Source organism: Medicago truncatula, chromosome 8 (genome assembly GCF_003473485.1).
Source record: "Medicago truncatula cultivar Jemalong A17 chromosome 8, MtrunA17r5.0-ANR, whole genome shotgun sequence".
NCBI classification, from domain to species: Eukaryota; Viridiplantae; Streptophyta; class Magnoliopsida; order Fabales; family Fabaceae; genus Medicago; species Medicago truncatula.
The window spans coordinates 10,349,516-10,376,120 of NC_053049.1; the positions used below are offsets into that span (position 1 = coordinate 10,349,516).

Genomic DNA, 26,605 nt, shown 5'->3' on the forward strand with positions numbered 1-26,605 from the left:
TATAAAATATGATAATTGCAATGTCAATGCCACGTGTGCATAATTTCACGGTCAAATCTGTCACATATGCATAAATGAGACAAATCAGCAAGAAAATGGGTTTAAGGACTATTTTAAAAAACAAAATTTTCTATAATGATGAATTTCAAAATTTTATTTTACCAGTGACCAAAACTTAAATTCACTATATTTGCAGAGACCAAAAACATGAATATTGTAATTGAATCTTTCTTCTAAGATATGAATACGAAAACATAAGAATCTTACTTTTTCAGGCATTCCCATTTTTCATATCCATCCATTTTTTTTACGAGGATCCATCTATTTTTTTAGGGGGAGATATATCCATTTTTTTTTATGAGGATCCATTTATTATATATATATATATATATATATATATATATATATATATATATTGCTGTATTATCTATAAAATATATAAAGGGAATACGTGAATTTTTTTTTTGTCTCAAATTTTTCTTTAGTCTGAATTTTTTGTCTCAAATTTGCTTTGAAGAATGCTAGTATATTATTAGTGTTATTGAAAAATAATAATTTTTATTATATTTGTTATATTGTTGGTAAAAAAAATCATAGTTTATAACTATTTTAAAAATCACAAATTACATACAGTTTGAATAAAAACCAATTTTCATAAAAAAATATTGTTTTGTTTCAGAAAAAAGAAATATTGTTTATAATTTTCAGGAGTTGGCACAGTAAAAAAAAAAAAGCGGACGTCTAGTATATATATAAAAGGAAATACAAGAATTTGGGTTGACTTCTTCATTTTTTATTTTTTTTATTAAGTAGTCTAATGACTAGAATTCACACAATTTAAGGAGGATGTATTGGATTAGGATTTTAAAACACTATTTTAATAAAAAAAAAAGTCTTTAAAAGACTGTGTGAGATTGTATTGATTCTGTGAGATTTTAAAAGACTTTATACACTCAAGATTTTAAAGGATTTATCACACTGACTTTTACGGATTTCAAAGGATTCAATGAATTTTAGGGAAAAACAAACAAACTTACAAGCGTGAATGATAAAAATAATGAACAAATAAATTCTAGCGTTTGAATAAAGAAAAATAAAACAAATAAAAAAATTCTTTTACTATTGATTTTCAAATTTTAAGAATTTTATAAGATTTTAAGGAACTAAAAAACACTCTAACACATTATTCTCAATACACATTTTTTATTTGTTAAAAATGTTATTCCCACAAAATTCAATTGTACATATTTAAAATTATGCCAGCACTTACAAATCTTTCAAAAAAAAAATTGTGTCAGCCATTACAAATCGGTCGAGTTTACCGAGTGTTAACTCAGTCAAACTCGTTAAACCTTCCGATTTTACCAGAAACCGAGTTTACCTCAGAGTTAACACGATTGTTGTACCTAAAAACGTAAACTCGGTAATCTCGGAGAGTTAACACTCGATTTACGGAACATTGATTGCGACATACTCTCTATAATAATATTCTCAATACACTTTTTTTTTATGAGATAGAGAGAGGGAGATAGGAGGGATGAGAGAGAGAGAGAGAGAGAGAGAGAGAGAGAGAGAGTGAGAATGGAGAAATTGAGAAACGAAGAGAGAAAGGAGATAATAGAGAGGGGGAGGGTGAGAGAAAGGAGAGAATAGGGAGGGGGAGGGTGAGAGAAAGGAGAAGAAAGTGACATTAACTTTTAAAAAAAAAACAATCTCAAGAAATCTCATCTTTTCATGAAAGACTTTTTCTTGTTAAAATTACACTACAAAATCCCACAAAAATCCATCAAAATCCAATTTATTAAACAATCCTTCGAAATTTGAATGATTTTGAATACCACAAGACTTTTTTTAAGTGATGAAAAGTCTTGATTGAATACCTCAAGACTTTTTTTAAGTGACGAAGAGTCTTGATTGAATGCCAGAAGACTTTTCTTAAGTTGCAAAAAGTCTTGATTGAATACCACAAGACTTTTTCATAATTAAAAACTCTTTTAAAATCCCATAGAATCCTAATCCAATACATCTCCCTAATTGTGGAGAAGTGGAGTCTTTGGGGTTCGAACTCCGACCCCTGCATAAGATATGCAATATCCCTTCATTTCTAACTATACTTTTAAACGAATTTGTGTATAAGAATATTATATCGATGATGTCATTCAAAAAGATAAAAATATATTTCTTTTTTGGAAAAGAAACTAACAAAAAGAAAAGAAAAATAAAAATGCAAATTGTATTTGCTATATTTTTTGTTTCATTGAAAGAAATAAGTATGATTTCTTACAATTCGAAAATAGAGAAATATACATACTTTTAATTTGAAACATTCAAAATTAACCACAGTCATAATTGAGGGGAGATATTTTGACTCCAAGAGTAAGTGTAATAATTTACTTCAAATTTTGACCTTTAATTGCAATTTTGATTAATGGTTTAGAATAATTGATATGGTAGAGTTTAATTTTATTTTCTATTGTAATCAGCACTTATCACTACAAAATAACAAAACAATAAATGTCATTTAATTGATTGATTTTTTTTTTCTTTTCCCATTGTTTGTTTTTTGTTTTCACGTTAAAAGAGTTTGTGAGGGTTAATGGTAAAATAAGCATTTTAATCCTTTTTTTTAGATGTATGTTTTTCCTATGTATACACTTTTTTTTACGATCATGAGCTCTTCAAAAAATGACAACAAAAACTAATTAAAACGGAGATGATTATTTTAATTTGTCGTTATTTATATAAGAAAATACACCAATTTATTTATTTTTTATGCAATTATTGTAAATAAATTGGATATAAGAAAAGACCAGGATTACTTCATCTATCATATTTTCTTTTCGTGATAGATTAGTACAAAAATGTGTGTTTACAAACAATATAAGAAAAGATCATGATTATATTGAAGAAACCAAATAAAATATGTCGTATAAAAAATAGTAAAGGGAGAAAAATAAATATACAATTCTTTAAATTTTACTATTGTTTTCTTTAAAAAAAATATATATACAATTTTTTTTAGCGTAAAAAAAATTAAAGGGAGAAGAAAAAGAAAATTGTGATCAAATAAAAAACTTTGATGCTTATTTTACCACTAACCCTAAAAAATTCTTTTAACGTGAAAAAAACAATGGGATAAGAAAAAAAATCAATCAATTGAATGACATTTATTGTTTTGTTATTTTGCGGTAATAAGTGTTGACTACAGTAGAAAATGGAATTAAAGCCTACCATATCAATTAATCCTAGCTATTAATCAAAATTGTAATTAAAGGTCAAGATTTGGAGTAAGTTATTACACTTACTCTTGGAGTCAAAATATCTCCCCTCATCATAATTTATACGCATTAATACAAAACAAACAGACGAACACATAATACCCATTTGTGTTTGTCCTCGTGAGTACGCATGGCAATGGGGCCGGGTGGAGATGGGTTTTGCCTTCTCCATCCCCATCCCCTACTCCCATGTACTTACCCGTTACACTACCCATATCCAACGAGGATGAGAAATTAAATCTGACACACGTCCCCAATGGGATCGGGGGTATTCCCACCCCATCTCCATCCCCGCAAAGAATCAATTTTTTTAAGCTTCAAGGATGATGTTGTAATGCATTATCCAACAATTTGCATTCATTTTAACATTTTCTTACCGAATAATTCGGTTTCTCCTTTAACTATCAGTGAAAGTTCTTATATCATCACAGTCATCAAACCAAATAACATGGCATATCATTATCAATCCCCTCAACAAAAACAAAAGTATGACCTTTCTACATTGGGGGTAGGGTTTTGGTATGGGTTCAGGGTAGGTACATATATCCCCGTTACCTGTCCCGTCCCCGTATTTTGAAATCGGGGAAAACCCAAATTCACATCCAAACCCAATAAAATCAGGGAAAACCCGTCAAATCAGGATTGGTTTGGGCGGGTACCCATGGGCATGGGTTTTTGTTACCATGCCTACTCGTGAGCTTAGCTCAGTTGGTATGGACAATGTGCAAGGTCCGGGGTTCAAACCCCAGCCACCACAAAAAAAAAACCATTTCTGCAGTATATAAAAAGATTAAAGGATAAGAAATTTTATGCTTGCTTTTTCATTTAATCGAATATATGTTAAACAAATTTTTATGGGTGATGTTATTAAAATAGATAAACATGATTTTGTTTGAATTTTTTTTTTTGACAAGTGTTTGAGTTTGTTATAATCCATTTATTTTGATTATCTCTATGTTTTTTGTTTCTCTCACTTAAAGGCTTCTCTCTCTAAAGCTCCATATAAATAGCTTAACAATAACCAAACGCCGTCACTCTCCTTCACTCACACACTCCAGTATTAGTGGTCTCTGTGAGCTCTCACACACTCTCTCTCTAAACCTTTCCGCAGCCACCACTCCCTTTCTCTCTCTAGAAATGATCGCATAATCACCGGAGCAATTCACCATCACCGGAAAATCGGAGATCTCTCAATCTCCGACAACCTAAATTACTCTCTTTTTCTTAATTTATTCACTTCCGATTAGTTTAGGGTTTATTGATTTTATCATAAATTATTGATTTTGATTATGGCTTCGGAAAGCATGGCTTCGGAGGATGTGAAGAGTGGCGAATCAGCGGTGACGAAGATCGTGAATTTGGCGGAGGAAGCTAAGCTCGCTAGAGAAGGTGTTGTTAAAGCGAAGCCTAACTATGCGTTTGGTAGCATCTGCAAATCTCTCGTTGCTGGTGGTGTCGCCGGAGGAGTGTCAGTTCCGTTTCTCATTTCTCAGAATTTTTTGAATATTTGAAGAAACGTATTTGTGAATTTAATATTTATTTGTTATATAAAAATGATTGATTAATTGGATGTATTTGAGGTTATATTCATTTATTATATAGTATAATTTTGATGCTTGAGATTGGTGTATGTTTTCATTGTTTGGTAATAATGAAGACTGAAGCATGCAGTTTTTATTTAAAAAAAAAACAATTTTGTTTTGAATTTGGGTTGATTTTGTAGAGTAATTGGTGATTGATATGAATAATTGTTGATTTGGCTTTTCTATTTGGTGAAGTATTGTGATTCATGAGCTGTTAAATTAAATGTAACCCCCCGAAAAAACTGATCTTTTAAATGTAAAAGCTTATTTGTTAGGTCTGGATTTTGTCTATGTTTACAAGAGCCCGTTTGGATTGGCTTATTTTTGAGCTTATGAATAATAGCTTATGCAAATAGATAGCTTTTATGTTAATTCATAAGTTCTCATTAACAAAAATTGTATCTTCATAAGCTGTTTTTTCATAAACTACCTTGACAAGCTTATGAATGATACAAAAAAGTTAATTTATTTGCATAAACTCAACAAGAAGCCAATCCAAACGGGCCCACTAATGTTATACCACCTTGATTACATTATTTTCCCGGTGAGGAAATCAGAAAATTAAGGAACGCTTAGCCAATTGGCAAAACTGCAACTATTGTTTGCATTAAAAGTAAGATACGCTTGGGTTCTGTAGTCAGTAGCAGTCGTAGTGGCTGCTATAGAGACACTGTGTTGTGAAGTAGCCCCTAGTTGTTATTCAAAACCCTACTGTGTTGCGTTTGAGAAGTGGCCATATATGGGCTCTAGCAGCCCGACAGTGAAGCTCCTGTAAAAGTGGAATGAACCCTCATTATAGTCATGCTGTATGTTTTTGGACTTTTTGGTTATTTCGCTCTAAAACTTATTTGCTTTGTATTGGGCTTGCATATTTGTAGCAATGAAATTTGATTGTTAGTTATGAATGTCTTTAATTGTGTATTCTTCTGTTTTTGAGCATTTTCACGTGTATGATTATTATTTGCTTTGGATGGAATCACTTGTGAAGAAAACCTTCAATTTTTTTGGGGCTCTGGAACTAGATTTGGCTTCTTGTGATTGTATGTGTTTTATAAATGTAACTAGAAGATTTCCATTCCCTTCATATCTTGATAGTAAATTCCTTGCTAACATTACAAATCCTGCCAATGCATGAATGTATGCTGTGGGTTGCTTTTAGATTTCAGTCAGCTGTGGTATAATTAAAATTACAACGACCTATAATCCAATTTGACTGGAACCTATTTCTTTTTGATAATTCCAAAATAGTTTCTTTGGTGTTATAATGAATTCGTATCAAACCAATTATTTTTTTTGTATCTTGCAGATCACGAACTGCTGTTGCTCCGCTCGAACGAATGAAAATTTTGCTACAGGTTAGTTTGTTTGGTTGTTTAGATTTACACTGGTATCATCTCTTCTTGCTTTTATATGCCGCGACGAACATTAGACTTGTATGTTTATATGCCGCGACAACATTAGACTGTATATCAGCATGCTTGTTATGATGTATCCTAATTTCTACAAATTGCATGTCACTTGGTCTTTCCCCCTGCAGGTCCAGAATCCTCATAACATAAAATACAGTGGAACAATACAAGGCCTGAAATATATATGGAGAACTGAAGGATTCCGTGGACTTTTCAAGGGAAATGGTACTAATTGTGCTAGAATTGTCCCAAATTCTGCTGTGAAGTTCTTCAGTTATGAGCAAGCTTCTAAGTAAGTTTTACATGTATACAAAATGAAGCATTAATTGTATCTTTGTCTAGAAGCTATTTTTTTACTTATCATTCAGGTGCAATATGTGATGGCAAATTGGCTACTGCAATCCTCTTTTGTCATTTTTCTTTAGGGGCACTCTAGTGGCTAAATGTTTTCAATCATTTCATACATCCTTTATATTTAACTGTTTTTCTCCTCTTTATTTCCCTGACAATTCCTTCTTATTTTGACAGAGGTATACTGCATTTGTATCGGCAGCAAACTGGAAATGGTACGTCTACCTTCTTTATTGTGGTTAATTTGTGTTGGCTTGGATTTATTTTTTAAAATTGATGAAGGGCAATGTTAGATTATATTTGAATGTTAATGAATTTGACCAGCCGGCTTTGCTCCAGATTTTTAAAAATGGACTGCAATTGCAGTGTCAGTGTTTTCAATGGCTTTGCAAATTGAGACAGTAATTGCGCTGCATTAGCTGTATTTGAATCATACAACAAATGTAATGTTTTCATCAAAACTTCATACAATATATCAAGCAAGCCAACATACCTAAAGCTGGCATAAATCAACTTTTCAATAAATAGTAGTTTGTTTTATTAAGTGGCAAATTAAAATAGAACTTTGTAGCGAAACATGGCGGTCTTTTGTGAGGGTTGGCTTGTATTTGAGTGATACCAAGTTAGCAACTTAATAAAATGCTCCACCGCCTTAAGTGTACATAGTAAATGAAAAGGAAAAAGTACTTGAGTATGCAAGCACGTGTATCTAACCAGTACTAGGATGGTTGTATAGGAATGGCTACCATTTAATAGTAGTCATACTCATGCATCATAAATACTGAAGCTATGTGATGGCTAGGGGCCAGCTTGAATATCCAATACACTAATACAGTGCTGAAAGTGAATATTTTTAATACAAATGATTTATTGGTGTTTCTTAAATACATTATTTCAGTAATCTTTTACATTTTTATTTTAAAATCATCAAACAACTCCAGTTTTCATATGGCAACATTGGCTGAAAAGATATGCGTATATAATTGTAAAAAAATTAGTAGATAATATTCTGACCTTAAGTATATTCCCTTGTACTTTCTGCAGAGGATGCTCAGCTGACTCCTGTTTTACGTCTTGGAGCTGGAGCATGTGCTGGAATAATTGCTATGTCTGCAACTTATCCGATGGATATGGTCCGAGGCAGGATAACCGTTCAGGTCCATTTTCTTTTTACCAAATGATTGCTTTTGTTGTTGTGGATTATATAAAGGGGGTTGTAATATTAATTGGAAAAAAGTTTTTTGCCAGAAAGTTTGACAGAAAGTTTTTTGCCTTGTATTGGCAGACTGAGAAATCCCCTTATCAGTACAGAGGAATGTTCCATGCTTTGAGTACTGTGCTCAGGGAAGAAGGACCACGTGCTTTATATAAGGGCTGGCTTCCTTCAGTAATTGGAGTTGTGAGTAATCTTTCCTGAATATCTCTTTTATGATAATTATGACCATGAATCCATTATGGAACATACTTTTTTTGGGTACAATTATGTAATCATGCTTTATTTACAATCTTCATGAGAAGTTGATACTGCATTTTAAAGCAACATAGAACATTTGTTTGTGGGAGCGACGTTGATCCCAAGAATGAGAAAAAAAACTCTGAAATATAAAACTGAATTCCTGCTAAGGTTGCTTGGATGTGTAGTTCTATGCCATCTTATGTTCCTTCATTAGCCTTCATTATTGCAAACATTTACATGCTTGGTCTTGTTTCTCTGTTAAATGGCTTAATAAGTGGGTTGAGCCTTTTTTATTCATTTAATTTTTTAAAACCGGATCTTTAATTTCTAACAATGGGTGTAGGATTTTAGGCAGGGTGCATCCCTAGGTTCTCTGTTCTTGGCTGTTTATGGTAGGATCTATTGGTAGATACACATATTCAATTAGTCATGTTATACCATTGGATAGTACTTACCTCAAAACTGTATCCAGGGAAAGGCAGATTGCATGATTCCCTACCGGCCCAAAAGTGAAAAGCTAATGCATTACATTACATGTTCTCTACATTTAGTATCACAATTTTACAATTTTTCAACACGATTTTTAGTAAATTCTGATTATTGTTAGGACTACCATAAGTTTGTTGTTAGGACTACCATGCAGCTTAACCTCGTACACACTTTAATCTATTGGGCCACATCATCTATGTTTACCAACCCCTTACCTGTTAACCCGTTAAACAAGTTGGCCTTATTTCTATTTTATTTTACGATTATTGCTCCCTCTCCACGGTCTGCATTGCCAATTACCCTGCATGACCCCTCAACACGAGGGGCTAATGACACAAATGTCTCCATCGGTTTCTCAATCTTAGCCAACACAGAGGGAGGAGCAAGTGGGATAGACACGGGGGTTGTACAATAGAGTGAAGTTGTTGGGATTTTCGAGAAGCATAGAGCATGTACAGTTCCCAAATGTTTCATTCCACTGAAAAATGAGACATCCAGTGATTCTCAAGATCATTGATGAGGACGTCAAGGAGTTTGAAGAGAACAGAAAAGTCGATATGGACCTGTTGGTGGTTTTGGCTTCTGTACGTAGTCAAGAATTTAGAGATAGATAGAATAGTTTGTCTTTGTTTTATGATTTTTAGAAGGAAAAATTTCAAAAGCAAAATAAAAGCAGTACAATACCATATGTTCACGTCAAATGGGGCATTCAAGATTTGTAGGGTATGACGATTTTTCTGACCAAAGGGGCTAAAAAAAAACAAAATTAAACATGTTAAAAGGTGAATAACCGGTAATCAAGTAAGAGGTTGACAAATTGGATGACGTGCTTCAATGGATGAGACTGTTAACGTGAGTGTGTCATTAACATTCCTATAATTTGGAACAAAAATGTGGTTAATTGTATCAACCTTTACCTGATATTGGTGCAATTAAAATTAAACTATGAGATATGATCACATGCAAGGTTACTGTTATGCAACATTCTTTGCATGTTTCATGATTATATTTATAATTGACTGTTATTGTTTTTTCTTTCTCTCTTCCGCAGATTCCTTATGTAGGTCTCAACTTTGCTGTCTATGAGTCTCTGAAAGATTATTTGATTAAAACTAAACCATTTGGTCTAGCCCAAGATTCTGAGTTGAGTGTGACAACACGCCTTGCCTGTGGTGCTGCTGCCGGAACTATTGGACAAACTGTTGCTTACCCTCTTGATGTCATTCGTCGAAGAATGCAGATGACCGGTTGGCACAATGCTGCTTCTGTTATAACTGGGGATGGAGTAGGCAAAGTCCCACTTGAATATACTGGAATGGTTGATGCATTTAGGAAAACTGTTCGGCACGAGGGATTCGGTGCATTATACAAGGGTCTGGTGCCCAATTCTGTTAAGGTCAGTCGTCTTCTAACAGTCACAATCAATTCAGGAAAAATTGTATGTACTTGATGTCTTGATCTTGTCTTAAGAGGAAGGCTTGCATTTTGCTTCCATTTATTTTCAGAGATATCACTATTTCTATGCATCTCTGGAAAATATGAGACACTTCACTTACACAGATACTTCCTGTGTGATTCCCTTAATCGTACAGTGAGATGTGAACGGGTCCTTCTTGTGAGATTTGACATGATAAGGTCGTGTGAAATGTGTTTCAATCTATTTCTTTATGAACATTCATGAATTGTTTAGATAAATCTTTTACACGAAAAGTTCATGTCAAATTTTAACAAAGTAGGATTTATTTTCATATGAAGTAAGCTTGTGTTTATTGAATATTTATTCACCTGAAATTAGTTTTACTGGTCTTAATTGAACAATTTTTTGTTTACCTCTAATTATAACATTATTTAACTCACTTGTTGTTTTACAGGTGGTTCCATCCATAGCGCTTGCATTTGTATCATATGAGATGGTGAAGGACATTTTAGGAGTGGAGATCAGAATATCAGACTAAAGCTTGATAGCCGCCCCATATTATCTGTTTACCTGGTGGTGTGGTTTTCTCCTCTCTTTTTTGATAGGCAAGGGGACATAGAGATGGCAACTTCAAATTATTTTCTTGTTTTTCATCTCACTGAGGATGAGTTTAGAACTCTAGAGTTAGTGTCTATAAATTTATTCCCTTGTTCCTATTTGTTTTCTTTGCAAACGTGCTGTAGTTTTCAGCTTCTTATTCATACTCCATGTCAATAAGTGTTGTGGAAAAACAATGCAATGACACATCTGCCTAGCTTTCTGCACTAGTTAAGAAAGCATTTTTCTTAGTGGAATTTGATGTGCTTGATATTTCCATTCTATGCCTTCCATACACTATCCCTAAAATAATATGTTTGGAATGATTGTGTTAAATATTTGAGTTGAAGTGTGTATGTTGCCAAGTATAAAGGTTAATTCAATTGCAATGAAAATGTGATTTTAGTTTGTTTAACAATGGTTTTATTGGTTGTCATAAGAAATTAGGACGCATGATTTATCTTACCTTCTAGTATGACTGCGATGTAATTGATGAGAGGATGCTTCAATTCCTAATTTGAGGGCATAATCACGGATGTTCTATTGTTTTTCTTGGTGTCAAGTAGAAGTAGCAGGGTAGGACAAACTCCTATTACTGTTCTGGTAGCCATTGAACGTAACTGTATCTGCCTGAGTTCATATTCAGCATTCCAAGTAGAAAGCTGGCACATTGAGTAGGCTATGTATGGTGATCCTTGATGACTACATATATAATAATAATGGTAACAGCGACATATCTCTTCATATCTAGACTAATGCTTGAGGCCGGGGTACCCATAAAGGCTATGTCCATAATTTCGCGTTCAAAAGTTTTTGGACACCTCTTTCTGCATATAACTAAGCAAGGTTAATGGAGGCAAGATTCGTATATGATTCACTTATTTTGGTTTTTTGTCTAGTGTATCATATGATTTTTCTTATAGAAAGTGAAACTATCATTACTATATGCCTAATTAAAACGCAAAGTAACATTTTGCCTGAATTTACCATTACCGACAAACTATTTTTTTTATTTTTTTTATAAAAAAATTATGATAGAAAATATTGCATTAATGAGAGACAAATAAAGAAACATCAATATAAACGCACTAAGCTCCTGCATCATTCAAAAGGAAAAAAGATCTCCGAGGGACCTAATTTTATTCAAGTAAGGTTTTCTGATGAATTCGAGGATCATATAAATTTCATTAGGGACGAGGATTCGAAATATCATACGAGAATGAATAATCATTTGTTTCCAAAAGAAATCAAATTTCTTGTGGATCCTATAAGAGCCGGCCGGTCTTTTTTTTATGACAGATGATCAACTTCAGCTGAATTTGAATCCTACTTAGAGGTTCACTCGAGATCGTAAATTATTTAAGAAAGAAGAAGCCTTCAAAGAGAGTCTGATAAAGTAGAAATGAATCTCAAGACACCTATGGTATGACCATAGTAAACATTTGTTAATACGCCAACAACTCTTAAAACAAGCAAATAGCACAATGTCAATCCAACACACCCCAAAACCATCACAATGTTGTAGCTTAAAGTAGACAAAAACAACAATTTCCAGGCTTTAGCATAACCCAGCACCAATGTTTCACAACCACCTTAAGCACACCAATATCAAGTTCCATCAAATGAACATCACCAATTATTATTCTAGCATACAAATTTGCACATGGAGAAACTAATACATTCGTGGCAAACAACACTCAAATCACAAAGTGGCACCAGTCTATTAGAACTTCTGTTTCATCAATCCTCACCAATAGCTGCTGCCATCTAAAAATCATCACCAAAACCAAATTATTATAAAACAATGCGAGGTTTGGTCCTTTTAAGAGGCTAGAGATGTTACTCCAATGGAATAAATTTCCAACCACTATACACCTGAGAGATTTCATGAAACATAGAAGACGAAGGACAATAACCGATTACTGTAAAATACTAACATTAGTACTACTGTATTTACATTTTTGTACTATATGAATATTAAATTATATTGAAGATTAATACTCCGTTTACAAAATGAAATCAGAAGATACAAAAATGCTCTCATTCACACCAAAACCAACCACACGCATGAGGCAAAGGGTGACTCATATTTCTGTTACAACTTAGAACAATGCAACACTGTCATTGCAAAACAACAACACTCACTATGTATCATTGTTCTCATTCCACCATCACTTCTCTCTCTCTAACCTCTTTCGTTTTTCTCTCCATGGATTCAGTATTCTCCACCATTCTCATCATTCTCGCTATTCTCTTCATCACCTTCATGCTTTCACTCATGCTCCGTTTCCTTCAACTCCGCATAAATCGCCGACGTCTCCTCTCCGATTCAACACCACCGCGATCACCACCACCATTGACGACGATTGTTACTGAGTCGCCTCCAGCTTCACTAAACATCGACTCACTCCCTCCGATTCCGTTCCATTTCACCTCCGATTCAACACCACCGTCGTCGCAACCACCTCAACCTGCGCCGGAAATACAACGAGCAATCGATTCACTTCCTACGTTTCATTTCTCCTCCATTTCCACGACCGCTACCGCCACTGCCGACTGTGCAGTTTGCCTTACCGCGTTCAGCACCACTGACCTCCTCCGCGCTCTCCCTAGGTGTTGTCACGCCTTTCACTCCGACTGTATTGACAATTGGCTCCGTTCTTCCAACCTCTCATGTTGTCCGCTTTGCCGTTCCACAATTTTCGCTTCAGAATCCGACCTCGCGGCGATTCTCCGATCACCTTCCGACAGTTTCCGAGTTGAAATTGGAAATGTGACTTATCCAGAAGCTGTCGGCGGAGACGCATTGTCATCATATTCCATTGGAGGATCATTCGATTATCGTGTAATGGAGGTATCGCAGGTTCCGGTGAGTGCAGTTTCATCGCGAACGGGGTCATTTCGTGGTTCTGGAAGGTTCTTCGGTGGAAGTAGTCGCAGAATCGAAGCTAACAGAATAGGTGAGGAGATTACCGAAATGTTTCGTTGGCTTTCAGGGGATTATTAGATTAATTAATATTGCTAATTTCTTCTAATTTGAATCAACCTCACTTTTGATTTTGATTTGAGGCATTTATCAGTAAAGGAAGTTTACATGGACACCCACCCAATTAGAAACCAATTAACTGCCACGTCAGACATATTGTATTTTCTTATAAATCTTTTCAAATGTATACTAGACTAATATGCAATTTTTTAGTCTAAACTAACATTTTAACCTCAACACTAGTATTATTAGTGTTAAAGACGGTACCACTAAACTACAGTTTAAGAGATTATTTGATGGTTGTTCATTTTAAAATGTTTTTGAAATTTTGGGACCTTATGGATTTTTTAGTACTTAATTTCTACTTTTTACTGACAAATTTAAGTTGTGAATTCTAGAAAATATGATGAATATTTTAATTTTTTTTTTGACGCAATAATTATTGAGGATGAAGTATTTATCCTGAGTAAATAGTCAATTTCCCCCTTAAAATTGTAAGTTTTATCAATTACCCTCTGAAATTAACAAAATTGCAGTTATCCCCTGAAATTTCACAACGGTAGTCAATTTACCCCATCCGTCAAATTTTTCTGTTAGTGAACATTACGTTTTGCAAATACCCCCCTGAAGTTTTGCACTTATGTGCAAAATGCCCTCCAAACTTAAAAATTTATTTTATTTTTTTCTTAAAAACAAACAATTAATAGTTAAATATTAAAGCTAACTATTAATTTTGGAGTTTGAAAAAACTACATACATATATACATCAAAATAGGGAAAAATGTGTATTTTTAAAGTGACAATAATGGTTATTTCTAATAGACAAATTATTATTTTTAGAGGTTATTGACTAGTTTGTGTTTCTCTCGGTGATTGTTATGGCACATCTTGTGCTGCAGCAATTACGATTTGGTGTTAATATATTCCATTTTTGTTTGTTCAATTTTTTTTTTATTTTTAGAGGTTTATAAACAAATTAATAATCAGATTTAAATTTATATTTTTTCCTTCACCATCTTAGTCTTTTAACTCCTCCAACTGCTTCAACAATTTGCTCAAACCATTTAAACTACACAACCCCCAATATTAATCCACAAATCATCCCATTATTGTCACTTTAAAAAATACATATTTTTCCCCATTTTGGAGCCTATTTTGATGTATATATGCATGTAGTTTTCCCAAATTCCAAAATTAATAGTTAGTTTTAATATTTAACTATTAATTGTTTGTTTTTAAGAAAAAAAATAATATAAATTTTTAAGTTTGGGGGCATTTTGCACATAAGTGCAAAACTTCAGGGGGGGTATTTGCAAAACGTCATATTCACTAACAGAAAAATTTGACGGAGGGGGTAAATTGACTAACGTTGTGAAATTTCAGGGGGGTAATTGAAGGTTTTTTTAATTTCAAGGGGATAATTGATGAAACTTACAATTTTAGGGGAGAAATTGACTATTTACTCATTTTATCCTTATTTAGAGTTTGTTTCGGACTAAGCCTCATGCCACGCCACCAATCCAACACATGATGGTCCAATAACCCATAATCCTCACCACATAAGGCATGACAAAAGACTTCCACTACACATAAGCACAACTACATCAACCTCAAAATCTCCAATAAACTTTTGCTTTCTCAGTCGAGTTTCACGGAATTAGTTACAATTAGAAAACCTTACGATTTCATGTCACAATGAGGGGGATACACATTTTTCACCACTTTTCCACCGACTCTCCTTTAGAGTTTGCAACATAATATCATAGTAACTCCGTCATGTCCATATTTATTAGCATTTGTTGGAAACCTTTTACTAATCATGCCCCACTTTTTCCACTTACTGCATTTGTTGAGTTGTTTTTTTTGTTGAGAGAATGAATTGTCGAGTGTTAAATACGGAATTGGATCCTCTTCTGCCTTTTTTTGTGCAGCTCCCTCTCATTTTCTAATTCAATGGTTGATTGGTTCATAAATGAACAAAAACAACACTAAATAGAGAGAAAAAAAAGTGAATGAAAGGTTTAGATTATAGTAGAACAAACAACATGAGAGAAATGGTTGGAGAGGATCCAAATCCATTGAAAACCACGGTACCACTAAAATCAACATAATAACACAAAAAAAAATTATTAGCGTCACTAAACAATAAAATGATAAAATATGATTAAAAGCTGAAGGTAAAATTGAAAGATAAAATGTCACGCTAAAACATAATTTCTTCATAAAAGGTCAAAAGAAGGTTTTTATATAATGTCTAATATTATTCCTATTGTTATGAATTATTTCTATTTTAATAAAATTTAACAAATTCTTTAATTAATAATTTCAATAATATCATAGACGTGATCAAATAAGCCAAAAGGGTAAAAATGAAAACAACCTGAAAGGGTATTTTTTTTGTCAGGTAGCTTAACGGCTAGAATTCACCTTATAGAGTGAATAAGTGGGGTGTTCGGGGTTTGAACCCCGACCCCTGCATATAAACCTCTCCTTTTAACACTACTGTTACACTATACCTCTCATTTTTACTGAGGAATGATATTTTGACAATCAATTTTAAACAATTTTGGGTGATAACCTTTTTCCTTCTTTTTTATTGGACAATAACAATAAAGAGGGAAAAAGGAAAAGAGAGAATAAAAATATAATGAAAGTATGAGAGAGAATTGTCACCAAAATTATCAAAAATAATTGTTTAAATAACATTTCTTCTTTTTATTACCCTTTAAAATAACACTAATGTTTTGGCAAAGAAAAATGACAGTAATGTATGGTTGACATCGATAACAATCTGACCACTGTTGAGCCACCACATGCAACTTTTTGACCGTAAAATCATACTCGTGTCACCTTACCAGCCACCTAATAATATTACAGTATTTCTTTAGTTATTTGTAAGTTGTTTTCCATTAATGGTTAATAGTGCTATATTCACCGTAATATATGTCATTTTTTATTTTTCAATTATAATTTTTATTTATTTATTTCTCGTAAAAAAAATTTGTTTTTGAATACCCCTTTAATAGGTTATTAAAAGTCCCCGTAAGTATAACTCAGTTGGCAGAGACAATGCATTATTATATACAGAGGTCGGAGTTTGAATCCCGGACACCCCACTTATTCACTTTAAAAGTGAATTTCTAGCCATTAGACTATCTGACCAAAAAAAAAAAAATTTTTTTACAGGAGGAAACCGAAAATGACCTATTTACAGGGGGTAAAATATCATTAACCCTATAATTAATAAGTATCATCATATTTCATTTAATTTAATTGTAGAATTTATTTATTGATATATTGAGTCATTTTAAACTTAACTTAGTTGATAAAGATAATAAATAATATAGATAAAGTTTAGGGTTCAAATCCGACCACCACAAAAAAAAAAAAAAACTTGTGAATTCTTTTTAGTTACAACATTTATTTTACTTGTGCGTCATAGAATTAGCCACCATGAATATACTAAATAATTAATTTGTGTGGCACATTAAACATGCTTAAGAGTAAGAGACAACTGAAATTGCCACAAACATTAATCACAATTGCTGCAATCATGCTTAATTTTTGTGTATGGTTCAAAAATAGTATCTATCTATAGCACACTTAGCTTTTGTTTTTTTACAATAAAGTATATAGCTTCTTTAAATGTGTGAATCAGGCGGCATCATATGAAACACTAATATCGTGGCTGCACTTTTTGCCTCAGACGTGGACAGCCCCATCTACACTGATTCTAATTAATGAAAAATACAAATATTATTGAATTCTGTCCATAAAAATTCCTATAAATATCTTCTGAGCACAAACAATATACTCCTAATTTTTTTTCTTTATTCTGAACTCAAGTATTTATTGGTTTCACTATACATTACTTGTCATTGTTGTGATCAAGATATTTTCCTCTCCAATAACTCTCTGGTTAGTCCATATGTTCTTTATTTTATCCTTTCTAAATTTTCTGATATCATTGTTATTCTCTCTCCAAAGGGTTACTTTGTTCATTGGTAATTTAGTGTTATTGCTCCATATACTATCATGTGATGTGACCAAGTTTATCATATGCTATTCAACATGTCTGTTCTTTTTCTTGTTATAAAGAAAATATATTCTATACATCTATGTTCATGCAATCATTTGAAGGTATATATATATTTTTTTTAGTTGCTTGTTGATTTTCAGTCATATTCACAATATATGTTGTAAAATAAACTTATATATTGATCTAAATTTGATTGAAGGAACTGCATGAATTGGTTATTTATAAGACATGACTGCAAATAGTGGGAGAGGAACTGAAGAGCATAAGAGGAAAATCAATGACCCTTTACCAAGGTCACCTAGATTATGCACACCTATTAGGAAGGAAAATGTGATTGGTAATGAGAATAATATTTTAACTAGAAATTTTGCTTCCTTAGCTGGATCTGGACCTCCTAGTACTAGTTTTTGTTCCACCACAGATCCTAAACACATTGTTGAAAAATTACATGTTAGGAATAATAAGAACTTGAATGTGGCTTTAGGTATCCCTCCACATAATTTTAGACAGCATCAGAGAAATCAATTAGCTATTGAGTCTAAGTATAATAATAGCTTGAGTAGAAAAATTGCACAGAAATCACTCAGATTAAGCAAAGGACAAAAGGGAATTGATTCTAGAAAGAACTTGAATCATGAACAATATAAGGCTTTTGCTAATATAGGCAATATGGATAATACACATTTTGTTAGCAGTAAAATGCAAAGTTCTTCTGCTACATCTAGTTATCCTCAATTGTTAGGAGAGAAAACAGTGAAGGGAAAGGGAATTCTTCATAATGTGATGTCTGGCGCAGAATGTTTTAACGATGGACTCAACTTAAGAGCGTGGATGAAGTCTGAAAGTCATAAAGTGAAGAAATCAGAAAGGCTGTATATATTTAAACAGATTTTGGAATTGGTTGATTTTGCACACTCTCAAGGATTTGTCTTGGAAGACATAAAACCATCTTGTTTCGTCTTATCGCCTTTGAATAAAATTAAATACATTGGTTCATATAGCCAACATGTGTTTGATGACCAAAAATCATGTTTCACCGTATTTAAGTCATGCCTTAAGGCTATCATGACCTGCAACGGAACAAGGAAAATGCCTTGGGAACAAGATAACTGTGCTTGCCAAAATTTGAGTGCAAAGAAGCAAAAGCTATGTGAAGAGAAAACATCTCTTAAGGAGCAGCATCACTTCAACTGTATTCATGGCTGTGACACAAAAATGGACATGGAAACAAGGGTTAATAAAGAAAGGTTGTGGCTTGACGATTCGAGTTATCAACATGCTTTTGCAGAAGAAAAACAGTTTATTTCTGAAACAATTGAGTTTGAAGAGAAATGGTATTCTTGTCCAGAAGTGCTCAATGAGGAAGCTTGTACATTTTCATCAAATGTTTATAGCCTTGGAGTTCTTCTTTTTGAGGTCAGCAAATTTTTAACACATTTTTATTACTTTCATAAACCTTTATCCTGCATAATTTCCTCTCGATATATAGCCAAAATATTTTGTTAAGTTTCACTAATTAAAATAACCACAGGGCTGTTATGCACAATTTAATCTAACCTTAGGAAATGAAATTGATACATATATGTTTTGACTTACAAGTTTTATTCCAACTTCTTGGATTAATTATGCTATCATTTTTAACTATTGAGTTGCTTCTCAGTTTTTAGATCATCACCCTATAATTATTCATAACCTATTTTGTTAACATTTTAGTGGATGCTTCTCACAGTTGCTGTGCAATATTGAGTCATTGGAAGCACATTCAACTGTGATGTTTGATATGCGTCATAGAATCTTACCGCCAAAATTTCTATCACAAAATGCAAAGGACGCTGGTTTTTGTCTATGGCTTCTGCACCCTGAACCGTCTTCTCGTCCCAATACCAGGTAAAGCATTATGCTGCTGTTCTTATGATGATGCTATTATTCTGAATGTATGATTTTTAATGGCTGATAGAATATTGTTATTGATGTTCGACGACTATTCTGTTTCATTTATAATATCTTAACTATCTTTTTATGTATAACAGGATGATTTTAGAATCTGAATTTATACGCGAATTAGAGGCATCAAACTCTGGTGATAATAATGTTATAGTATCTGAAGACGATGTAGCTGACACACAGGAATTACTGCATTTTCTAATTTCAGTTGAAGAAGAAAAGAAAAAACAGGAAGCTAAATTGGCAGAAGAGCTACATTGTTTGAACGAAGATATTAAGGAGGTAGAAGGAAATCATTCGTATGGAAGTGATTCAGCATTTCCATCGTCACAATTGAACTATCTACCTTATCATGATTCTTCCAGTAAAATTATTAGTAGATCTTTTCCAAGTTCATTTGTTGATGAAGCAAAATTTATGAATAACATAAGTCAGCTAGAGAATAGTTACTTCTCCATGAGATTCCAAGGCCCGCTCAAGGAAGCTGCAGCCGCCAAAAGCAGTGATAAAAGTGTGATGGAAACCAGATGGAGATTGCCTCATTTAGAGAATGTTGGTAATGGGCCAAAGAGAATTCAAGGTTCTATTGGTTGTCTAGGACCTTTCTATGAAGGTATATGCAAATTCGCTCGTTACAGCAAGTTTGAAGAGCGCGGAACATTGAGAAACAGTGATCTTCTTAGTTCTGCCAATGTGATATGTGCCTTAAGTTTTGACCGTGATGAAGACTACATTGCAGCCGGTGGAATTTCAAAGAAAATAAAGATATTTGACCTTAATGCTATTTCAAGTGATTCTACAGACATTCAGTACCCCGTTGTCGAGATGTCAAACAAATCAAAGCTCAGTTGTGTGTGCTGGAACAGTTATATAAAAAACCATCTGGCATCTACTGATTATGATGGTGTGGTTCAGGTGTGTATTTGTAATACTTGCAACATTTACATTACATTTGATGAAAACTAAGATATCATTGCTTTTTCTTCTGATTGTTTCTATGTTTTCATTAACATTAATGTTATGTGACATGGTTGGATTCAGATGTGGGATGCAGGCACTGGTCAGCCACTGTCTCAATACATGGAGCACCAAAAGAGAGCTTGGTCTGTTCACTTTTCGGCGTCCGACCCAAAAATGTTTGCCAGTGGAAGTGATGACTGTTCTGTCAAACTATGGAATATCAGCGAGGCATGCTTCTTTTTATGCATTTTGATTACAAACCATAACTTAAAACAGACTTTTGATATAATCTCAGAAGTTATGTAGAAGAATAATATGAAAAGAAATATAACTATATGACAGGAAGGAAATTGATGAGTAGAATGTTTATGCTTCACAAAAAATAATATAATTATCTCATAATGCTGTTGTTTTTTGCAGAGAAATTCTATAGGAACCATAATGAGTCCGGCAAATGTATGTTGTGTTCAGTTCTCTGAATACTCCACAAATCTTTTATTTTTTGGATCGGCTGATTACAAGGTGTACGGTTATGATCTTCGTAACACTAAAATTCCTTGGTGTACGTTACCTGGTCATGGAAAAGCTGTTAGCTATGTAAAATTTATAGATGCACAAACAGTTGTGTCTGCTTCCACTGATAACTCTTTGAAGTTATGGGACTTAAAGAAAACTAGTTCAGCCGAGTTGTCATCTGATGCTTGTGACTTAACCTTTAGAGGTCATAGTAATGGAAAGGTTGGTTTCTCTACTCATGTCACCTCACTTTTTGTTTTCTTTTGTCTATTCTAATTGTTTCTTGTTCATCGTTCTTATCCAGAATTTCGTTGGTTTATCTGTTTTGGATGGATACATTGCATGTGGTTCAGAATCTAATGAGGTATACTTTTTAATTTATTTTTATTTTATGATATAGTACATTAGTCTGTTTGGATCTCTGGTAAGCTGATTGTATCGTGAGACTAGCAAACCGTTTCACATTCTACGCTACATTTAGCCAAAGAAATTAGTTTCTCATAATTTTTGTGGAATTTTTTTCTTTTTATTACTCTACGGCGTTTTAGGACTCTGATCATACAACAGAGTTACATATAGACTAAGCTCAATTAACACTGTTCTTGCTTTCATAGTTCATGATTATATGTTCTTGTATTATTGTAGTGTTGATGAAACTCCTTCGCAGATACCACTTAAAATTCTATGTCCGATAATTTGTTGAATTCAATATCAAATGAGGGATCAAAAGATACACATTATGATTTCATTTTGAACATTTCTATTTTTTTCTACCTTTCAGGTTTACTGTTATCACAAATCTCTACCAGTGCCAATGGCTTCTCACAAATTCGAGTCAATCGATCCCATTTCTGGTCATTCAAACAGTAATGATAACAATGGACAATTTGTTTCTAGTGTCTGCTGGAGGAAGAAGTCTAACATGCTTGTTGCAGCCAACTCAGTTGGAATTGTGAAACTACTTCAGATGGTGTGACAGATACATTTTATTTGGCTCAGACCAGTGATTTATTCAGGCTTCAATGATTAATGACGAATAAAGCTTAAATGGAGAGGAGAGGGTATAGAGTTTAAATTGTTTCAAAGAGGCGTGCAACAATGTCTCTTTAGTTTTCATAGATAGGTAATCTTGTTAAGATTTTGTTATCTACAACATGACATGAAGAACACTTTTTTTCCTAAAATATGAACAAAATAAGCCGAACGAGATATATATGAAGCACATACATATATATAGGCTTTTGAAGTTAATCACAGGTGAAGCTGTATCATGAAGTCTCTTTAAAATATCATCGAGTGGCAAGCGAAATTCTTCTCATTCATTACTGCAATGCAGAAGTTTTCACTTCAAGAACTTTACATATATGTGATGTATCAAATAGGAACACCAGTAGATTGAACTTGAAGCTATGTCAAATTTGTTGTTTTACAGCATAGCTCCTTCTTGCTTCTATATATCCATGTTTGTAAGACTGCAATCTGTTGAGGAAGTGAGGGACATATTACTAACTAAAGCAGATGACACCCCTAGATATTCTAAACTTCCAAATCACTTTTATCCAAAAAAAAGTACATGATATCATTCAATTTAACACCATCATATAAAACTATGTAAAAGTTGAATTGCATGAAAAATTATATCTTTGTTGAAGATTGGCAAGGAATGCAATCTTAGGTAGGATGGTTTAAACTTTTTTTTTTCTATTTTTTGTTAGTTTTCTGCTATGTTTGAAAGATTTTTCTAGCCAGCACCATAATATTGTAATCTTCGGTTTATATTTCAACCTAGTCAGAAAGGATAAGAAAATTGTGGAGGAATTTTTTTTCAATTTTCATGCATTGAAGAGACTCTTGATGTGGTATGAATACAAGGAGTCAATCACAGTACTTTTTGCTTTCCTATCCTTATTCACAAACTACTTATGTCACGAATTCCTTAATTTAAACTATACTTGAGTTGATTATGTGAATTCTTCCTTGCAAATTGCAAATGATATGTTTTGATCTAAGCTAGCTCAGAGTCTGAGACATGACCAGAAGATGATCTTCTTATTATCCTTGGAGTTGATAGTAGATGTTTAGCTGAATTAATCCGCATGCTTCTCAATCGAGGGGACATTTGTGGAGGTCTATCTAGTCTCCCTTTCGGTGTAACTGCATTGACAAGCACATGAAAATGTTAAAAACCAGTTAGAATTTATTCAAACATTGTTCTTCACACACCCTTGAAAGTGATGACTGGACTCAGTTCAATATTATGCTAGACGCCATTTTTGGATTCCTGATATTATAGGTAAAGTCCTAAAATCACAGGCTTTCAAGTTACTTTGCATGCCACATAATAATAGCTATTTGCTTTTTTGCATTGACCATTGATGTCAACATGGAAAGGTAAAATACTTATGAGGTTCTTCCTTGCAGGCAATTTTGCATCATTAGCATGATGTGATGATGTAAGTAACTTAAAAATAAATGATCAAGTTAGTAAAATTCACTAAATTGTCATTAATGAATTTCTATCCTTTTAGAACATTAGCTTCTTAAACAAACCTGCATTGCTGTATTGAAGAATTTCATGCATACTACTAACAAGAGCCGAAGAAAAGTTCGAAGCTAACCTGGTTGTTTGATCCTCATATCTAGAGATTTCCTGGTCGTAAGCCTCCTGTTGTTTACAATCTCAGGTGCAAGTGAAGATTTCTTTTCTGTTACGGATGGAAATGGCTCGTCACCAGAAGTAACAAGCTCATCACCACATGCCGAAGCATCACTTCCAGATTCAGAGAAATCCCTAGAGCATGTTCTTACTTTTTCACGCTCAATAACTCGATAAGCAAACATTTGAAAAGGAATATTAGATATTGGCGACAATTCAGAACTTCCCCAAGAAGGAAACTTCCTCAAAAGTGCTGACTCTATATCACAGTAATCTACAAGTGGCACTGGCGGGTCTGTCTCTCTATTGTAACCAGGATTCAATACAAGAAATCTTTTTACATAACGAAGAACTCTACATATGGACGAAAAATTCGGACGTTGATTTGGATCGGTATGCCAACATCTCTTTGTTAAGTTGATAACATATTTCGGTGAATTGAGTGGAAAAAGTGGCCTCTCTCCTGCCCTTATGTTTCTGCTCATTTTCTCCCCTTGAAGATGACTATCTTCAAAAGGAACTTTTCCAGTTAGAAGCTCAAAGCAAACCATTCCAAAACTGTACACATCAGATTTCTCCGTGTACTTGGATATCGACACACCCCCTGAGTGTTCTTGCTCTTCAAGTACCTCTGGAGAGTACCAAATGAATGAGAGGGTTCCATTTTGATTTGCATTCCCTTTCTGGTTCAAGTCCTTAACAGAAGGTAGACCGAAACCTGATACCTTGCAATGCAAGTAACCTTCTGGAGAGGTACTTCTAGGCTTAACAAGAATGTTTGAAGGGTTTAGTTCTCCATGATACACTTTCTTTGAATGAATATATTCCATTCCTCTTGCAATCTGAAGCATAATATCAACCGCTACATGAAGCAAGAATGGTAATCGCTTCCTCGGACCATAAACCTCTTTAATATGATTGCTAAGTGTTTTGCTCATCAGTTCCATCAACAGAAAACATTCTTTCTTCTCCTCATCAGTAAAACCACAAAGACAGTCCATTATATTTGGATGTGAAAGAGATAAAAGTTCTTTAATCTCACTTTCCAAAGCATCAGTGTCACCAGAACATTGTCTTAAAACAAAATATTCACCTAACCATTGAATCTCTTTGTACTGACTTCCATTCCCTATTCTTCTCCTCACCTGATAGTCCTTAGAACAAACCAATATTGAACTTGAAAGAAGCTTAGCTTCGAGTGATTCTGATACTTCTGAATTCCTCGAAAGTAAATCTATTAATTTCTTCTCATACTTTGTTGCAGCATCTGATACTTTCTTTTCATGGATTTTGTTGAAAAGAAGCCATCTATCTTCCTTCCAAGCCGTATCATAGCGGTTGCACAAATCCTGAGTAATGAGGTACTGCTTCCCAAATTTCCACTTGAAAAGCTTCATGTCTCTAAATTCTTTTCTATACTTATTGGAATTGATAAGCCTCTTCCTTTGCATCTCATCTTGATCCCAACCTGATGTCTCGGAAGCCGATTCAATAGCTTCGATCACAATAGGCATGCAACATAGCAAATTGTGTATGTAAAACTCAACACAATCTGTGTTGTGACACAAGGTAATGGCTTTAGCCCAAAAATCCTTTATTTCCAAACAATGCCTAATGTAATTTTCTCCTTCTTTGAAAATCTTATGGATCTCTCTTAAGGGGTGTTCTAGAACTTTCCACTTTCCATTCTTCTCTTCAAATTTCAGATTCTGTATGATCTCATCTGCAATAGATTCATATGCAAAGCTGAATACATCTAGAAGAAGACAACATTGTCTCTGATTGATTTGAATGTTCTCTCTGAACACCATCACAGCTTTCAAACTTCCTAGTGCCTCACCAATTTGTCTAAATTGTTCCATAACTAATTAACTCTGGTTTTGATCTTAAACAAAACCTGTAAATAAAAGAAGTGGTGAATATTCTTTCACATTCACAAACAAAAACCAATGTACTTCCATTTTCTTATATTATTACCGATGTCTACGTGACAGTGTCGTGTTTGGTGTTCATGTCATAGGTAATTCATCAATGAGTTTAGATGCTAACCAGATAAGAATTGTGGCAAAGAAGGAGATTGATAGATCAAGCTCCTTCTATTGTAAAACTGATGCAGTTTAAAGCATTTTCAATGTGACTTAAAACTAATGAAAAGTTCCTTAATTCATCATATACATTAAAATGAACAGAATGTTTTTTTTGAAAAAAATATATGTTCTTGGTTATCTATGTAAGATGTGACACCACTAATTTTCCAAGAGATTGAAATTGTAAGGAACCAAAAAAAATATATTGAAAAAAATGGGTCTTTGTTAAAATGATGAACTTTGTAACATTAGAAAAGACTAAACAACAAAATTTCCGGATTGTGCTATGATTCAAGATTAGATTATCTTTTGAGTGTTGAGGTAAACCACTCAAACATTCCCATTGTGAACGGTTCTGTGGGGAACATAACATAATATTTCTCCGAGTGTTATGGCTTTTTCTGGTTTGTTTCATATGACCAATTCTTTCTATGTATACTCATCACTTTATACGTGTCTCATGACAAAAAATCTTCAAATATTCTTCATATGGTACTTCTTGTCATATACCAAAAAACATCAAAAATTGACAAAGATAGAGAAATAAGAAGTGTAAAAAAGTTTCCTAAAAAATAAGTGTAAAAAAGTTTTATGCTTAGATCTAATGATGTGTTGCACATATGATAAATCATGTGTTTTTAACTCGTTAAATGTTATGGAAATACATCTTAAATGTATGTGTAAAACTTATTTATACTGACGTTATGTATAAATTAAACACGGAAAAATAACTAGGTATGTTTGATTTGCTAAAAAAATGAAGACCGTGCAAAACAATTCAAGTTGTATAATGTTTGATTTGTAAAACCGTTTTAGGGACATGACAAACTTGAGCAA

At 33.4% G+C, this 26,605-nt stretch overlaps 4 protein-coding genes across 6 annotated transcripts; 3 read left to right on the forward strand and 1 right to left on the reverse strand.

Moving 5' to 3' along the window:
* The first annotated feature begins 4,262 nt into the window (after positions 1–4,262).
* On the forward strand, positions 4,263–10,916 carry LOC25500740 (mitochondrial adenine nucleotide transporter ADNT1). Its single transcript, XM_013589225.2, has 8 exons — positions 4,263–4,746; positions 6,168–6,216; positions 6,399–6,562; positions 6,799–6,836; positions 7,666–7,778; positions 7,907–8,020; positions 9,618–9,962; positions 10,438–10,916. The coding sequence occupies exons 1-8, from the start codon at positions 4,568–4,570 to the stop codon at positions 10,519–10,521; spliced, it is 1,086 nt and encodes a 361-aa protein (XP_013444679.1). The 5' UTR covers positions 4,263–4,567; the 3' UTR covers positions 10,522–10,916.
* Positions 10,917–12,789: 1,873 nt separating this feature from the next.
* Positions 12,790–13,587, forward strand: LOC25500741 (E3 ubiquitin-protein ligase ATL4). Its single transcript, XM_013589226.3, has one exon. The coding sequence runs from the start codon at positions 12,790–12,792 to the stop codon at positions 13,585–13,587; it is 798 nt and encodes a 265-aa protein (XP_013444680.3).
* Positions 13,588–17,339: 3,752 nt separating this feature from the next.
* Positions 17,340–22,542, forward strand: LOC25500742 (protein SUPPRESSOR OF PHYA-105 1). Of its 3 annotated transcripts, none has more exons than XM_013589227.3 (8): positions 17,340–17,484; positions 17,805–19,021; positions 19,335–19,492; positions 19,636–20,464; positions 20,591–20,737; positions 20,930–21,247; positions 21,330–21,389; positions 21,807–22,001. In XM_013589227.3, the coding sequence occupies exons 2-8, from the start codon at positions 17,834–17,836 to the stop codon at positions 21,999–22,001; spliced, it is 2,895 nt and encodes a 964-aa protein (XP_013444681.1). In that variant the 5' UTR covers positions 17,340–17,484; positions 17,805–17,833. The 3 variants fall into 3 exon arrangements, with proteins under 3 accessions (XP_013444681.1, XP_024627407.1, XP_024627409.1); XM_024771639.2 differs by lacking the exon at positions 17,340–17,484 and adding an exon at positions 17,491–17,706 and having other exon boundaries at positions 21,807–22,542; XM_024771641.2 differs by lacking the exon at positions 17,340–17,484 and having other exon boundaries at positions 18,656–19,021; positions 19,319–19,492; positions 21,807–22,542.
* Positions 22,543–22,866: 324 nt separating this feature from the next.
* LOC25500743 (uncharacterized) lies at positions 22,867–26,122 on the reverse strand. Its single transcript, XM_013589228.3, has 2 exons — positions 23,644–26,122; positions 22,867–23,179 (listed from the first exon to the last, which is right to left on the reverse strand). The coding sequence occupies exons 1-2, from the start codon at positions 25,541–25,543 to the stop codon at positions 23,031–23,033; spliced, it is 2,049 nt and encodes a 682-aa protein (XP_013444682.1). The 5' UTR covers positions 25,544–26,122; the 3' UTR covers positions 22,867–23,030.
* Positions 26,123–26,605: the final 483 nt, after the last annotated feature.

Coding starts and splice junctions, on each gene's coding strand:
- LOC25500740 (XM_013589225.2), top strand. CDS start 4,568: ATGGCTTCGGAAAGCATGGCTTCGGAGGATGTGAAGAGTGGCGAATCA. Junction 4,747..6,167: donor GGTGGTGTCGCCGGAGGAGT/GTCAGTTCCGTT, acceptor TGTATCTTGCAG/ATCACGAACTGCTGTTGCTC. Junction 8,021..9,617: donor TTCCTTCAGTAATTGGAGTT/GTGAGTAATCTT, acceptor TCTCTTCCGCAG/ATTCCTTATGTAGGTCTCAA.
- LOC25500741 (XM_013589226.3), top strand. CDS start 12,790: ATGGATTCAGTATTCTCCACCATTCTCATCATTCTCGCTATTCTCTTC.
- LOC25500742 (XM_013589227.3), top strand. CDS start 17,834: ATGACTGCAAATAGTGGGAGAGGAACTGAAGAGCATAAGAGGAAAATC. Junction 20,465..20,590: donor ATTATGATGGTGTGGTTCAG/GTGTGTATTTGT, acceptor GGTTGGATTCAG/ATGTGGGATGCAGGCACTGG. Junction 21,248..21,329: donor GAGGTCATAGTAATGGAAAG/GTTGGTTTCTCT, acceptor GTTCTTATCCAG/AATTTCGTTGGTTTATCTGT.
- LOC25500743 (XM_013589228.3), bottom strand. CDS start 25,543: ATGGAACAATTTAGACAAATTGGTGAGGCACTAGGAAGTTTGAAAGCT. Junction 23,180..23,643: donor TATGAGGATCAAACAACCAG/GTTAGCTTCGAA, acceptor TTGTCAATGCAG/TTACACCGAAAGGGAGACTA.